The following is a 14,886-nucleotide window of genomic DNA, read 5'->3' as shown; positions in this document are numbered from 1 at the left end:
AAACTTTATTCTCGAAACATTTAGACTTTATTCTCGTAACATTTAGACTTTATTCTCAAAATATTTAGACTTCATTCTTGAAACATTTCAACTTTATTCTCGTAATTTTGACTTTATTCTTGAAATATTTTGACTTTATTCTCATAATTTCTATGTTATTCTTGAAATTTCTCAAAATATTACGACTTTCGTACAATCGTCTCAATTTTAGATTTTTTTTTAACATGGCACTAAAATGCTGTCTTAGCTGTGTTAGTTTCAGGGAGCTTGTGTGGCTATATAAAGATAGATTTTTTGACACTCTAGATTAGGAAAAATGTCCCTACTACCTTTCTGGGCTTTCTGTCTATACAGGGTCAGAAAGCTCTCAGATTTCATCAAAAATATCTTAATTTGTGTTCCGAAGATGAAGATCTTACGTGTTTGAAACAGCATGAGGGTGAGTAATTAATGACAGAATTTTGATTTTTCTGTGAACTATCTACTTAACCCTAACCAATATCTAAACATAACTACTACAACAACTACCTTATTTACTATCAATAAGCAGCAAACTAGGAGTCTACTGAAAGAAAACTCTAAGTTAATAGTGAATATGTTTAGCCTAATCTAAACTGTTACCAATAACATTTCTGTTATGTCAGACATATTTATGCATCCGTTGCCATAATAATCAGCCTTTGGTTTTTCATCCAGTCCATATGTTTGTTTATAATTGTACTAATTTATCAGGAAACATTTTGATGCTTGGAGGGAATCAACGGGTGGTCTGAATATAAAAACTGTGAACTTTCCCAACTCACATACTCTACATTATACTATTCTTGCTATTGAAGTCTAATAGAGGAAAATTGGAATATATTGTGTTGACATTGAACGAATTTTCTAGACTCATTAAATGCCCAGCGCCTACGTGATAACGACGGCAAATTTGGCCAGGCACTAATAGCTAGGGGCAGTGTGTAAAGGCTAAATATCTCTAGTGGGACAGACTCAGTGTCCCTAACGGACACTCTGTGAGAGGAGAATAATAGTAACTGTTGGGTGTTTGGCAGCGTAATAAAGAACCTGGCTTAAAAACCTAGGGAACATAAACTTTACCGTAAAGTCCTAAATCAGCATCACAGTCATCGACAGGCCTCCCAGGAAGAGGAAAGCTGAAGGCGCTCTTATCTGAGGTCAGTGGAAGAGGGATTTTGGGATTGCACTTCCTCATCAGCTGGATCGCCGGTTCCACCAGAGATTCGAGGCCTTTCATGGTCAAGCAGGTCTTCAGACGAAAAGCAATCGGTTAGAAATACTTCAAGGCGCAACTTGTGATCTCCAAGCGACATTTCCTCTGGGCACAATATGCATCAGAAGCAAAAATGTCCTTCTTTACAGCACATTAGCAGACAGTTAAAGCATCTGGTAATGACTGGGGACGGTTTACTTAGCAAGGCCGATAAAAATCACAGTGTGATTCAAAAGGCAAATGAGAAAAGCATTAGGAATAGAGAAATGTACTTACAGAAGGTAGTAAAAAAAGCTCAACTGCTCAAAAAAACACCATAATATGAGATGTAACAAGAACTTTGGGACCAAATAGTGAGCTCACCTGAGTGGTCTGAAAAAGAACACCAATGCCACCTTCGGCGACCAGAGCGTCTCTGCCCACAGCTGAATTGGCGGCACGTTGCAGACAATAAAGTAGGGCTCTACGGATAGGAATGTTCTTAAGGTTGACGTCATTGTTGTGCCAGTCTTCGTACAGCTTCAGAAGATCTGCGATGTAGCCTTTCACAACGGCAGTCCGACAGTTGAGCTCTGCAGAAGAACATAAAAAGAACATTTAGTAACGTACAAAGATTATCCCTGAAGTAGTAAATATGCAGTACCATTTAGCATTAATTTGTGAGATTCCAAACCTGTAAGACCTTCATTAATCTTCAGAACACAAATTAAGATATTTTTGATTAAATCAGAGAGCTTTTCTGGGCCAGAATGGTTTCAGTTGCGTTGCTGTTTATGCAGGTTCAGAATCCTCTCGGACTTCATATCTTATCATATCTTAATTTGTGTTCTGAAGGTGAACTTACAGGTTTGGAACGACATTAAGGTGAAAAACACATTATTGCAAGACACATTGTTTGTATTTCTCTATAAAACTGACAGATTTTGAAATCTGAGACTTTGTTTTATATTAAAATTATCAAAAGCACAAAGCTTATTGCTATTATTGGGTGGCTGGTGCACTACAAAGATGCCTAATGAATGCAATCGAAGATGTGAAATATTATTTCCAAGTATACTGTCCCTGAGAGTATAACACATGGTATGATTTCTGCAAATAATCCCACATATATTCAAATAAATTCTGGTGGCCTGGCTTGAAAACTTCTCCCGGTGCTCCCAATCCAGGCCATTTGTATGCTTAAGGTAAACTCTCAAAATATTATTACTTTAATTAATATGATTTAATTCTCGCAATTTCAATTTCTTTCTCAAAACATTTTGACGTTATTCTTGAAATATTTCGACTTCATTCTTGAAACATTTTGACTTTATTCTCTAAAGTTTCAACCTTATTTTCGTAATTTCAACTTTATTCTCTAACAATTCGACTTTATTCTCAAAACATTTCGGCTTTATTCTTTAAACGTTTAGACTTTAGACTTAAACGTTTATTCTCAAAACATTCATTCTTGAAATTTCAACTTTATTCTCATAATTTAGATTTTATTTTTTTAAGTATTTCAACTTCATCCTCGAAACATTTTGGCTTTATTCTCATAATTTTAAATTTATTCTCAAAACATTTGGACTTTATTCTCGAAATTTCAACTTTATTCTCAAAACATTTAGACTTTATTCTCACAATTTCAATTTTATTCTTGAAGTATTTCAACTTCATTCTCGAAACATTTAGACTTTATTCTCGAAATATTTACACTTTATTCTCAAAACATTTACACTTATTTTTTTAAACATTTCGATTTTATTCTCATAATTTTGACATTATTCTCTAAATAATATTTTGACTTAACTCCCATAATTTTTACTTTATTCTTTAGTAAATATGCAGTACCATTTAAAAGTAATTTGTGAATTTTTGTGAACTTTCCAAACCCGTAAGACCTTTGTTCATCTTCGGAACACAAATTACAATATTTTTGATGAATGAAATGCAGGGTCAGAAAGCTCTCGGATTTCATAAAAAATATCTTAATTTGTGTTATGAAGATGAATGAAGGTCTTACAGGTTTGGAACGAAAAAAAAAAAAAAAACATTGCTCATGCGCAATAGCATTATTATTTGTCTGGGTCTTAATGTACCAAAAAAGATGCATATCATTTATCATCATTCTTTTCTCCTTTGTCCAGAAAGCTCCTAAATAATTAAAGTCTAAGAAGCTGACATCCATTTAACAAAGAACACAATGTCCATTTGAATACACGCCAGATTTTTTTTTTGAGGAGAAATAATCTTTTTTTTTTTTTTTGGCTAGCTGGCATGTTAGAAACGGGCTAATATTTATTGGAAGCATTCATATCATTCATATTCAAATTGACCTCTCTTTCGCTCTCACTTTCTCATGTCACGCTCTGTTGTGCTGTTTATTAATAAAATGTAATAAGAACATACATCATTCGGGCACTAAAGAGCCATATCAACAGAATGCAATAACACTAGGATGATGGACAGGGAACAAAAAAGCATGTGACTCTGCCTGTCAGAGCGAAAAGATTTCTCAGTATGGCACAAAAGGTTAAATGAGATCAAAAACAAGATGGCGGAGAAAGAGCCACTCTGGGCGAAGACTTAATTTCCGTTCTTTAAGCCAGTGACAGGTCTGGTGCCTGAGGTAAGCGCGGTTATGTCTCATAGCACCCCTTATTCTCCATGTCGTGAATCAGTATATCGTGAACAAGAATACGGCCACTAGCAATAGACTTGTTCTACTGAATATAGGACACTGATGACTGGATGACTTCCTGATCATTTAATCACCCCCATGTCATACAAGATTTTTAAGTCAAATAAATTAAGGTTTTTGAGTAAAACATTCCAAGATTTTTCTCCATACAGTGGACTTTAATGGTGGCCATTGAGCTGAAGGACCAAACTATAGTTTCAATGCAGCTTCAAAGCGCTTTACATGATCCCAGCTCAGGAATAAGGGTCTTATCTAGTGAAACTATCAGTCATCTTCTAAAAACAATTACATTTTTTATACTTTTTAACCACAAATGCTTGTCTTGCACTAGCCCAACATTGCCAGAAGTACCGACTCAGTATTTACAAAGAGAACGTGTGAAGAAACTCAAACATCCTTTACAAAAAAAGGTAAAGCAAGATGTTGGACGATTTTGAAGTTGGAGGAGAAAATGTGATGGACCTGGATGAACATTTGTGGTTAAAAAGTATAGATTATTTTTTTTTTTTTTAGAAAATGACAGACTGTTTCGCTAGATAAGACCCTTATTTATTGGCTGGGATCGTGTAGAGCCCTTTGAAGCTTTATTGGACCTTCAATCCGTTGATGCCCACTAAAGTCCGCTATATGGAGAAAAAAACTTAATTTCTTTTGCACTGAAGAAAGAAAGACATGAACATCTTGGATGACATGGGGTGAGTAAGTTATCAGGAAATTTTTATTCTGAAAGTGAACTAATCCTTTAAGAAAAACAATACGTCTATAATCTTACTGTGACAATTAGGTTTCCTTATTACTTTTTACAATATTTCCTGTCATTTCTAATTGAGAATATTCAATGAGAAGTGATAAAACACCAGGGAACGCAATTCTTTGTTAACGCCAAGAATTTCTATCTTAGCAATCAAATTAACTTCTGAAATTTAATATCCAAATGATCACATTAGTATAAACACAAGCTGTACTCTAAGAATTCAAAAAGAGACTTCATTTAATCACAGCTTTAGATGAACCCAAAAAAGTTCACATTGTTGCTACGCTTAGTATTCAATGTTTTATATGAATGAATGCATTAAGAGGTGGGGGTGAAAACTTTTTGAATTTGAAGATCAGGGTAACTTTAACTTATTTCGTCTTCTAGGGAACATGTAAGTATCTTCTGTAGCCTCGGAAGGGCTGTACTAAATGGAAAAAATATAATATATAGGCAAAATAAGAAAAATGTACACATCTCCATTCTGTTCAAAAGTTTTCACCCCTGGCTCTTACTGCATCGTGTTTCCTTCTGCTCATGCATCAGTGAGCATTTTAACCTTCTGTAATAGTTGCATGAGAGTCCCTAAGTTGTCCTCAGTGTGAAAAAATGGATCTCAAAATCATACAGTCATTGTTGGAAAGGGTTCAAATACACAAAAATGCAGGAAAACCAAAGAATTTGTGGGACCTCAAGGATTTTTCTGTAGAACAGCAGGCACTTTAACTGTTTAGGACAAACAAGGGACAACTTACTAAATTATCACTAAAAAAAAAAACAGCTGTGGATCATTCAGGTAACAACACAGTATCAAGAATCAAGTGTGTGTAAACTTTTGAATGGGGTCATATTTAAAAAATGTAACTATTGTTTTCTCTTGTGGACTATATGTAAACATCTTTTAAGTGAAATAGTGAAATCTTATTCAGGTCAGTACGAAATAAACAATAACATGCATTTTGGTATTCTTAACATGCATTTTTGGTATTCTCAAATCTTATTTTGGTAAAATAACATTTTGCAGATTCTGAAAAGAGGGTGTAAACTTTTGACCTCAGCTGTATATTTTAAAAAAAAGTGTTGTTTTGTCAGCCATCTGGCATGAAATTTTTCACTTATAGCAGTGGTTCTCAATCCTGGTCCCCTGCTCTGCACATTTTGCATGTCTCCCTTATTTAACACACCTGATTGAGATCATCAGCTCATTAGGAGAGAGATCCATGAACTGAACTAACAAGCTGAAGATCTCAATCAGGTGTGTTAAATAAGGCTCCGTCCACACGAAGCCGGTGCGTTCCCTATCCGATCATTTTTTTTCCTCGTTCTAAAAAAAAATTCCGTAAACACGAAACCACTGAAAACGGTGTAGTATATATGCCAGACCAGTGTGGGGTGCTGTAATTCTGCCATAGAGATACGCTATACACGGAGAAGAAGACTTTGAGCATGCACATAACCTTGCGCGCTGTATACGAACTAAGAAGAAGAAGACGAAGATGCGAACGTTATCGCTTGTTGCTCATAACAGTTGCATAGAAGCAATAGATTTTGCTGTAATAAAGCTAGTAGGCTTAGTAGCAACACGAACGCAATCATGTAGTCCGCCATTATTGTTGTTGCTGTTACGTGTGACGCAGCCGACACGTGATGTGATGACATCATCGTTTCACAAAATATACGTATTGGCTGTACACACGAAACCGCGAGGGTGTCGTTTTCAGATTTATCCACTTTGGGACCCGGTTTCAAAAAATAGCGGATTCAGTCTCCTAAAACGCCGGATCCGTGTGGATGAAACGCCAATGCGATAAAAAATTTATGCGTATACAGCGAAACGCGTCTCCGTGTGGACAGGCCCTAAGAGAGACATCCAAAATGTGCAGAGCAGGGGTCCTCCAGGACTAGGATTGAGAACCACTGGCTTATAGAACTCCCTTCTTTACAAAAATACATGCAATGCTGCCTTATATAACAAAATTAACACAATATAGATAGAAATCTGTACGATAATCTAAAAATAAAAATAAAAATAATATAAAATGAATGATAAAAATGTTGAAATACCAATAGAGCATAAATAAAAATAGAAAAATAACAAAATTAATAGAATAACACGATTAATAAAATTATTTAGAAAATACAATAAAACACAGCATACATAAAAGAATAAATACAAATAAAGCTCTGACTGTATCACATTGCTTGTTTATCTATCAGCAGATAACCCTAAACCAAACTGCTTATTCAAATTAACTAAACACTTGCAGCACTGCACTAAACCTTGAGTTCATTTGGGACCAACTACTTCATGTTGATCTGCTTTGTGGTTTCAGAAATTCACTAATGGCATTACAAAGAGACAAACAACTCTTCACAATGCTATTGGTGAAGTGGATATTGTAGTTCATGCGTACAATTAAACTGAGGTATATACCCAGGGCTAATGCAAATATTTTTACAAGTCCACCTCTGGGACTCCACAAACACCTAAAACAGTTGCACAGGAAACAGTTACAATTAAATGGCCATTTGGTATTATTCCAAATGGAAACTGATGCATTTTAATGTCAATAGCTCTTTGTGGCTGCATTGTTTGACTCTATCTATCTATCTATCTATCTATCTATCTATCTGAGAAGAGGATTTCTTTCAAATTTACTGTGTGCCTTCCACTGATCTCTTTCCAGGATTGAAGTGACATTATTAAATCAATGTTTGAACGCCCGCCTGCGAAACTGTCAAAAGAATTTCCACTCTCCTTGTTTAAAGAGAAATCCTCCAAGCTCAGTATTCAGCTGGTTCCTTCATAAATCTCTCTAGCCGAAGACGCTCAGAGAAGGGGCAGGGGGCTCTATATGAAGGAGTTCGCTGGACTCTTGGCCCAAAGTCTCCTTGCTTCTGATGAAGAAGGGGTTGGAGAGCGGCCAATTGCGCTGTGCACTCAGTGAATCTAATGGAGGCCGTGGCGGAGAGCACTGGGAGCGTTTCCGATATGAAGGTCAACGGTATTTACTTCCACGCGCGCAAAACAATCGCTGATGGAATTACAAAAGGAAATAAGGGAGAAAGAACATAACTTTCATGTTGTTCTGAGTAGTTCCGAAGCCTTGGGAATAATATTTTATAATGGAGAGGCGAAACTGTGCTCTCTGTGCTGTGTGTTGTGAATCTACTTCCTTGGTTTGTATTCCTCTTGAACTCCCAGTATGGGAGTCATGAACTTAAAAAACACTGCAGTTCTATGACTTGCACAAATACAGCAATCTGAAATATTAATGTCTGCAATGGTTTCTATTAGGCTTGGGCTTCTTTGGGTTTCTAGGAGTATAAAGCAGGGTCTGTGAATACAGTGGAATATGATGTCTCAGAATATGGAAATGTCCTGTCATGGCGGACTCCGGAGATCTGGTGTCTTATAATCATTGATCTAATGTGTAGAAAACATGGCAATACTTCTGCGAAGCTCGCTGGAGGAAATATGGCCACGTCAGATGATTATCAAGTGCTCACCACGTCCTCCGGAGAAATAAAAAGCGTGCAGACAAAAGGCACAGACGACTTCGCTTTGCTCGACGGAGGAGAATTAATTGCGGCATCGCTGGCCAGACGTGTTTCTTTTAGAGGAGGCTCCTAAAAGCCCCACAGAGCATTACGTTATTCACAGGCTCGCTGACTGCAGAGCATCAACAGGTGCAGCGGCTGTGTTCTCAATGCGAGAGCGCAGGACGGTACTCACAGAGTCACACTGCCCCCTGGAGGATGAGAGATGAACTGCAGGTAGCGTAGACTAAAACACAAGAGCGTTGGGATGGATAAATGGCTGCATAGGCTCTGCTTGTTCTCTATTCTGTTAACAGACTAAACATAACTCAATTTCACTCTGTTTTGGGTTGAGTATGTGATTCTTGTAGGAAAAGAAGAGCTTTCTGAGCATGGTGCAGAGAGTGCTTATATTAAAGCAATATCTCATATTTCAGCAATAAACTGTTTATGAAAATGGGTAAAATCTAATATATCAGCAACAAATTTGAAAAAGTTTTTTTTATTTTGCAAGTTTTGACAAAGAAAAGTGCTGTGGTGAACTGCATATTATATAAAACCATATTTTAGCATATTTTTATAGTTCTATATGTTATCATATACACATTAATATATTCAAGAAAAAAAAAGCTTTCCATAGATTTAATGTTCGTTAGGATTGGACAATATTTGGTCGAGATGCAACTATTTGAAAATCATGAATCTGAGGGTGCAAAAAAATCTAAATATTGAGAAAATCGCCTTTAAAGCTGTCCAAATGAAGTTCTTAGCAATGCATATTACTAATCAAAAATTAAGTTTTGATATATTTACAGTAGGAAATTAATAAAATATCTTCATGAAACATGACCTTTACTTAATATCCTAATGATTTTTGGCAATTAAAAAATTATTTTGACCCATATAATCTATTTTTGCCTATTACTACAAATACACCCATGCTACTTAAGGTTTTGTGGTCCAGGGTCTCACACACACACACACACACACACACACACACACACACACACACACACACACACACACACACACACACACACGTTGGGTTTACATGTTTTATGGGGACATTCCATAGGCGTAATGGTTTTTATACTGTACAAACCGTACTTTCTATCGCCCTACACCTACCCTACACCTAAACCTAGCCCTCACAGGAGATTGTGCACACTTTTACTTCCTCAAAAAAACTCATTGTGCATGATTTATAAGCCTGTTTCCTCATGGGGACCTGAGAAATGTCCCCACAAGGTCAAAATCTACTGGTATTCCTATCCTTGTGGGGACATTTGGTCCCCACAACGTGATGAATACCAGGTACACACATACACACACACACACACACACACACACACACACACACACACACCCACACACACCCACACACAAAAAAACATATTCCATACATTTTATATATAAATAAATTTATGTATTCATTTTTTTCATATTTATTATTTCAATATACAGTCAAACCAGAAATTATTCAGATACCAGTTATAATCGTTGATATTTTTGTACTAGTGGGTGCAGGACACTATAGTTAATTTATCATTTATGTTTGTGAGGAGAGCAAAATAAAGTCAACTGTAACATATTATACCCAAAAATTATTCATATAGCGGACTACCAGTAATATTGATAAAAATTTGGGACCAAAAATTATTCAGATGCTTTGACCTGACCATGTTTTGCTTTAATGTTGTTTCTTTAATTACTAATGTGACCTTTTTACATCACGAACTGAACAAAATTAAGCATTGCTTGGTAACTGGTCAACAAAGTATTGCTCGTTGTGTAAATATTGCCATACTAACAGTTGTCTGAATTTTTGGTTAATTGTAATCCACTGCATACTTTCTATCAACGTCCCGACACAGTTTAACTCGGAGTTCTTGTCATATTTTATTACCATTTTCTAGACTATAGTGAATAAACTGTGATAATGTGAGAAATGTTGAAGGTTTGACTGTGTAAATGTATGCATGCATATGTGTGTATAAACACACATATATACTTTAAGGTTTGCTGTCTACTATATAAAGCAAACCTTTGTAACACAGGTGTGGAGCTAAGCATGCTGGGAAGTTTTGTCCTTAGAAACATTATTGTGAAAAAAGAAACTTACTTGAGTATAACATTGCAGCGAAAGCGTTGACGGCCGCCCTGTGAAACAACAGAAAACACATCTGACATTAAAAAAATGTACATGAGGCATCTTATTTCTGCAGTTGCATCATGCATGCAGCATTCTACCACGCATAAAACGAAGTACCGCGAACTAAGTACATCCAGCTGCACTTAGCATTGACGGGGTGGTGGAGAGGCTGCCGTCCTTATATAAAAAAAAAGATTCCTGTCATTGTGATCATGAGCATTTATTTTGCAGCGACAGGGCTGCTGATTCAGCACAGCCTCCATATTCCTCTACCCAATGTACACAGGGCAAACATAAAATAATTATGAATGGCTTTGCAACAATCTGCCAATAAATATCGCCACAGGCCTGTCGGGTTGACAAAATCCAATGGCTTGAAATATGGGGGGAGCGCAAGCGTTTTTGAGCTTCTGAGATGGAAAAGCCAGGAATAAAGATTAAGAAAAACTTAATCAAAAAAGAAAGAATAATAGAAAGGCCTTCTGCTTTCTACAAGTACACTTTGTTATGTAGCATGTTATGTAAGACCAAATCAAGTGGTCCAATTGAGACTGAGCCAAAGAAAGACTTCATTACGATTAACCCATCCAATCAAAACCCTAACCCTAAAATTAGAGCTATTATTGGTTATTTTCAGCCCCAGAAGTATGTTCTCCTTGTGTAAATCCTATTTATTCTAACATACCTCTTATTTCACCTCATTAATCATTTCATTGTGCCACTTATTGTACGCTTGGGTTCTTTTCTTCAACTACAAAAAAATAAAAATCTAGGTCCTTCACGTGTGCAGCACGAGGGTCTCCTTTGTGCAATCCCGGCAAACAATATTATCAAGCCAATTTCGACTCTCATCACATCACAACTGGAATCATCTCTGAGAGTTTTTGATAGGGGTCACACTGCAGCGGTGGACCACGTTATCGTCACCGCTGGGATCAAGACAAGACGCTGAGCAAATCAATGTCAACAACACGTGTTGAAAACACATGCGCTGTGAGCAACAGCATTGGGCCTATTATCTACATGGGGGTATTTGGATTTAAATGCCGCCCTTGTCGTTCAACTATCAGCCTCTGCTTTTGTTTGCCGTCCATGTAGTCTCAGACTCGAACAGTCTGTTTACAGACCATCTGGTGAGTGTTTCACAAAAAAAGGAGAAAGATTTTAGATCTGGCAAATTGTAATCTCATTTGAATTGAGAATGTCTGAATTCATGGACTGAACAAACAGGATGCACTGAATATAACTGAAATTTCAAGAAACTCATGTGACTAATTTTAGAATAGAACAAAAAAAAATGAAAGGGATAATTCACCCAAAACTGAAAATTACCCCATGATTTACTCACCCTCAAGCCATCCTAGGTGTTTATGACTTTATTCTTTCAGACGAATAATAGCCCTGGCTCTTTCAGGCTTTATAATGGCTGTTGAGATTTTTACAATCCAATAAAGTGCATCCATCCATCATAAAAAATACTCTACACGGCTCCGAAAGATAATAAAGGCCATCTGAAGTGAATCAATGAATTTGTGTAAGAGAAATATCTATATTTCAAACTGTAATTTCTACATTGCATAAGTATTAACGCAGTGCTTAGTTGAGGCAAGTCTTTTTGGTATAATGCAAAAAGCTTTGCACATCTACACTCTACACTCCATACACCACAATGGCAAAGCAAAAAACTTTTTTAACATCTTTGGAAATGTATTTAAAAAAAAAATAAAAATCTTAAATGATTCCATTGCATAAGTATTCATACCCTCATCCGGGACAGTTTAGCTCAGGAGCATTCATATTACTTGTAAATGTTATTACACTTTGAGTAAAGTTAACCTGTGGCACATTCAATTGAAGGGGTCTAATTGGGAAAAGCACACAAGTCTTAATAAAAGGTCTAACAGCTGAAAATGCATATCAGAGCAAAGTCCTGAGATTAAAAAAAACTGTCTGTAGAGCTCAGAGACAGGATTGCATCAAGCCACACATCTAGAGAAGAGTTAGAGAAAAAATACTGCTGCATTGAAGGTTCACAGAAGCATGTAGCCTGATACCAATAATGGAAGAAGTTTAAAACAAACACGTCTCTTCCTAGAGCTGGCTAGACCTTGGACCTTGGCTAGAGTGGTGACCAAGAACCTGATGGTCACTCTAGTTGATCATAATGCAGATGGAAGTAACTCAAAGAAACAGAAGGACAAATATCACTGCAACACGCCACTGATCTGGGATTTATGGAGGTGTGGCAAGACTCAAGCCTCTCCTCAGTGAAGACACATGAAAACACACTTGGAATTTGCAAAAAACACCTAAAGGATCCACAGACTGTGAGAAACAAGATTCTGTGATCTGATGAACCTCAATTCCAAACATTATGTTTAGAGGAAACCAGGCACTGCTCATCACCTGCAGAGTAACATCCTAAAAGTAAAGTGTGGTGGTAGTAGCCTCATGCTGTGGGGCTATTTTTTAGCGTCAAAAGGACTGATGGAATTGTCAAAGTAGAAGAAAAGCTCAATGCATAAAAATATTGAAATAACCTTAATGAAAACCCAGTCCAGAGCATTCCAACAGAACAATGAACCTAAGCACACATCACTCTGTGAATGTCCTTGAGTGGCCCAGATAGAGCCTGGGTTTGAACCCAATCAAACATTTCTGGAGAAACCTGCAAATGTCTGCTAGACTCCAACCAAACTGACAAGGCTTGAGAGGTGAAGAGGTGAGGCGAAGAATGTTGATGTGCGAATCTTGTTGCATTATAACCAAAAAGACTTGAGGCTGTAAAGATGCACTGATTAAAGTGTATGAATACTTATGCAATGTGCTTATTTCAGTTTTTGATTTGTAATAAATGTATGAAGTTGTGACAATTCTGTTTTTGCTTTGTCATTATGGAGCATGGAGTGTAGATTGATGTGGGGAAAAAAACATTATTTAAAACTGTTTAACATAAGGCAGCAACATAACAAAACGTGAAAAAAAATTATATGAATACTTTCGCAAGGCACCGTATCAGCCATTCTTCCCCTCACTACTTCACCTCTCAAGCTCTGTCAGCTTGGATGGGGGCTGGCAGACATTTTCAGGTTTCTCCAGAAATTATTATTTGGGTTTAAGCCCAGTCTCTGTTTGAGCCACTCAAGTACATTCACAGAGTCGTCTATATAAGCCACTGTTGCTGTGTGCTTGGGGTCATTGTCCCGTTGGAAGGTGAACCATCTGCCAAGTCTGAAGTTCTGAATGATCTCAACTAGGTTTTTTAATTAAGGATGTGTTGAGCTTTACTCTGACATGTCCCTCAGTCCCTGCTTCTGAAAAACAGCCCCACAGCATGAGGCTGCTACCACCACACTTTACTATTGGGATGCTACTGTGCAGGTGAAAAGCAGTGTCTGGTTTCCTCCATACATGGCGCTTGGAACTGAGGCTCATCAGACCAGAGAATCTTGTTTCTCACAATCTGAGACTTTTTTAGGTGCAAATTCTAAGTGTGTTTTCATGCGTCTTCACTAAGGAAAGGATTGAGTTTGGCCACACCACCATTAAGGCCAAATCAGTGAAGTGTTGCAGTAATGTGTGTCTTTCTGTAAGTTTCTCCCATCTGCATATATTGTATGATCATGAAGCTCACCTAAAGTGACCATCAGCTTCTTGGTCACCACTCTAACCAAAGCTTTTCTACATCAATTGCTCAGTTTGGCCAGGAGGCCAACTCTAAGAAGAGTCCTGGTTGTTCCAAACTTCTTCCATTATGGATAATGGAGACTACATGCTTCTGTGAACCTTCAATGGAGCAGAATTTTTTCTGAACTCTTCCCCAGATCTGTGCTTTGATACAAGCCTGTATCTGAGCTCTACAGGCAGTTCTTTTTACCTCAGGGCTTGGTTTTTGCTCTGATATGCATTTTCTGCAGTTAGACCTTTTATTGAGAGGTGTATGCCTTTCCAAATCATACTCGTTCAAATGAATTTGCCACAGGTTAACTTCATTCGAAGTGTAGTAACGTCTACAAGCTATATGAATGCTCCGGAGCTAGATTTCAAGTGTTCCAGAAAGTATGAATACTTATGCAATGGAATCATTTCAGTTTTTTATTTCTAATACATTTGCAGTTGTTACAAACCTGTTTTTTGCTTTGTCATGATATATGAAGTGTAGCGAGGCACTGTAGATAGACAGAGACTGACAGACAGATAAACAAGTAAGTCAGACTGTATCTCTCTCAGTTTCTCTGGTCACACCATGGGATGGAAAATGTTGAAAAGCTCATTGACTTACAGCAGTATGTAGCTGGACCCCTACAGTGCACAACATTGTTAAGTCTCCATCACAGAGACAATATGTCACTCCCTGTTCACCAACCGCAAGAGAGCACAAACAGCCCAGCGGTGGAGCAGACAAGAGCTCGCTGACGCAAAACCGCTATTCTGTCCTCAGGATAGTCAAGCCGTTTTACCTGCAGCCTCTCTGTTTGCGGACACAGGGAGCTCCATAAAGAAATCATATCGTATCTCGCCTC

The 14,886-nt window shown here is 37.3% G+C and overlaps 1 protein-coding gene across 1 annotated transcript in view; it reads right to left on the bottom strand.

The window, feature by feature from the left end:
* The window catches only part of agbl1 (AGBL carboxypeptidase 1), a 194,507-nt gene that overhangs the window by 145,060 nt on the left and 34,561 nt on the right, over positions 1-14,886 (bottom strand). Inside the window, exons 6-8 of the mRNA XM_073831593.1 lie at positions 10,334-10,371; positions 1,598-1,806; positions 1,102-1,270 (exon numbers count right to left, since the gene is read on the bottom strand). Coding sequence (XP_073687694.1) covers positions 1,102-1,270; positions 1,598-1,806; positions 10,334-10,371 — 416 coding nt within the window. The remainder of the gene's footprint in view (positions 1-1,101; positions 1,271-1,597; positions 1,807-10,333; positions 10,372-14,886) is intronic.

The sequence above is a fragment of the Garra rufa genome, chromosome 25 (genome assembly GCF_049309525.1).
Source record: "Garra rufa chromosome 25, GarRuf1.0, whole genome shotgun sequence".
NCBI lineage: Eukaryota > Metazoa > Chordata > Actinopteri > Cypriniformes > Cyprinidae > Garra > Garra rufa.
Note: the sequence above shows the minus strand (reverse complement) of the source record. Positions and strands in the feature narration are given on the sequence as shown.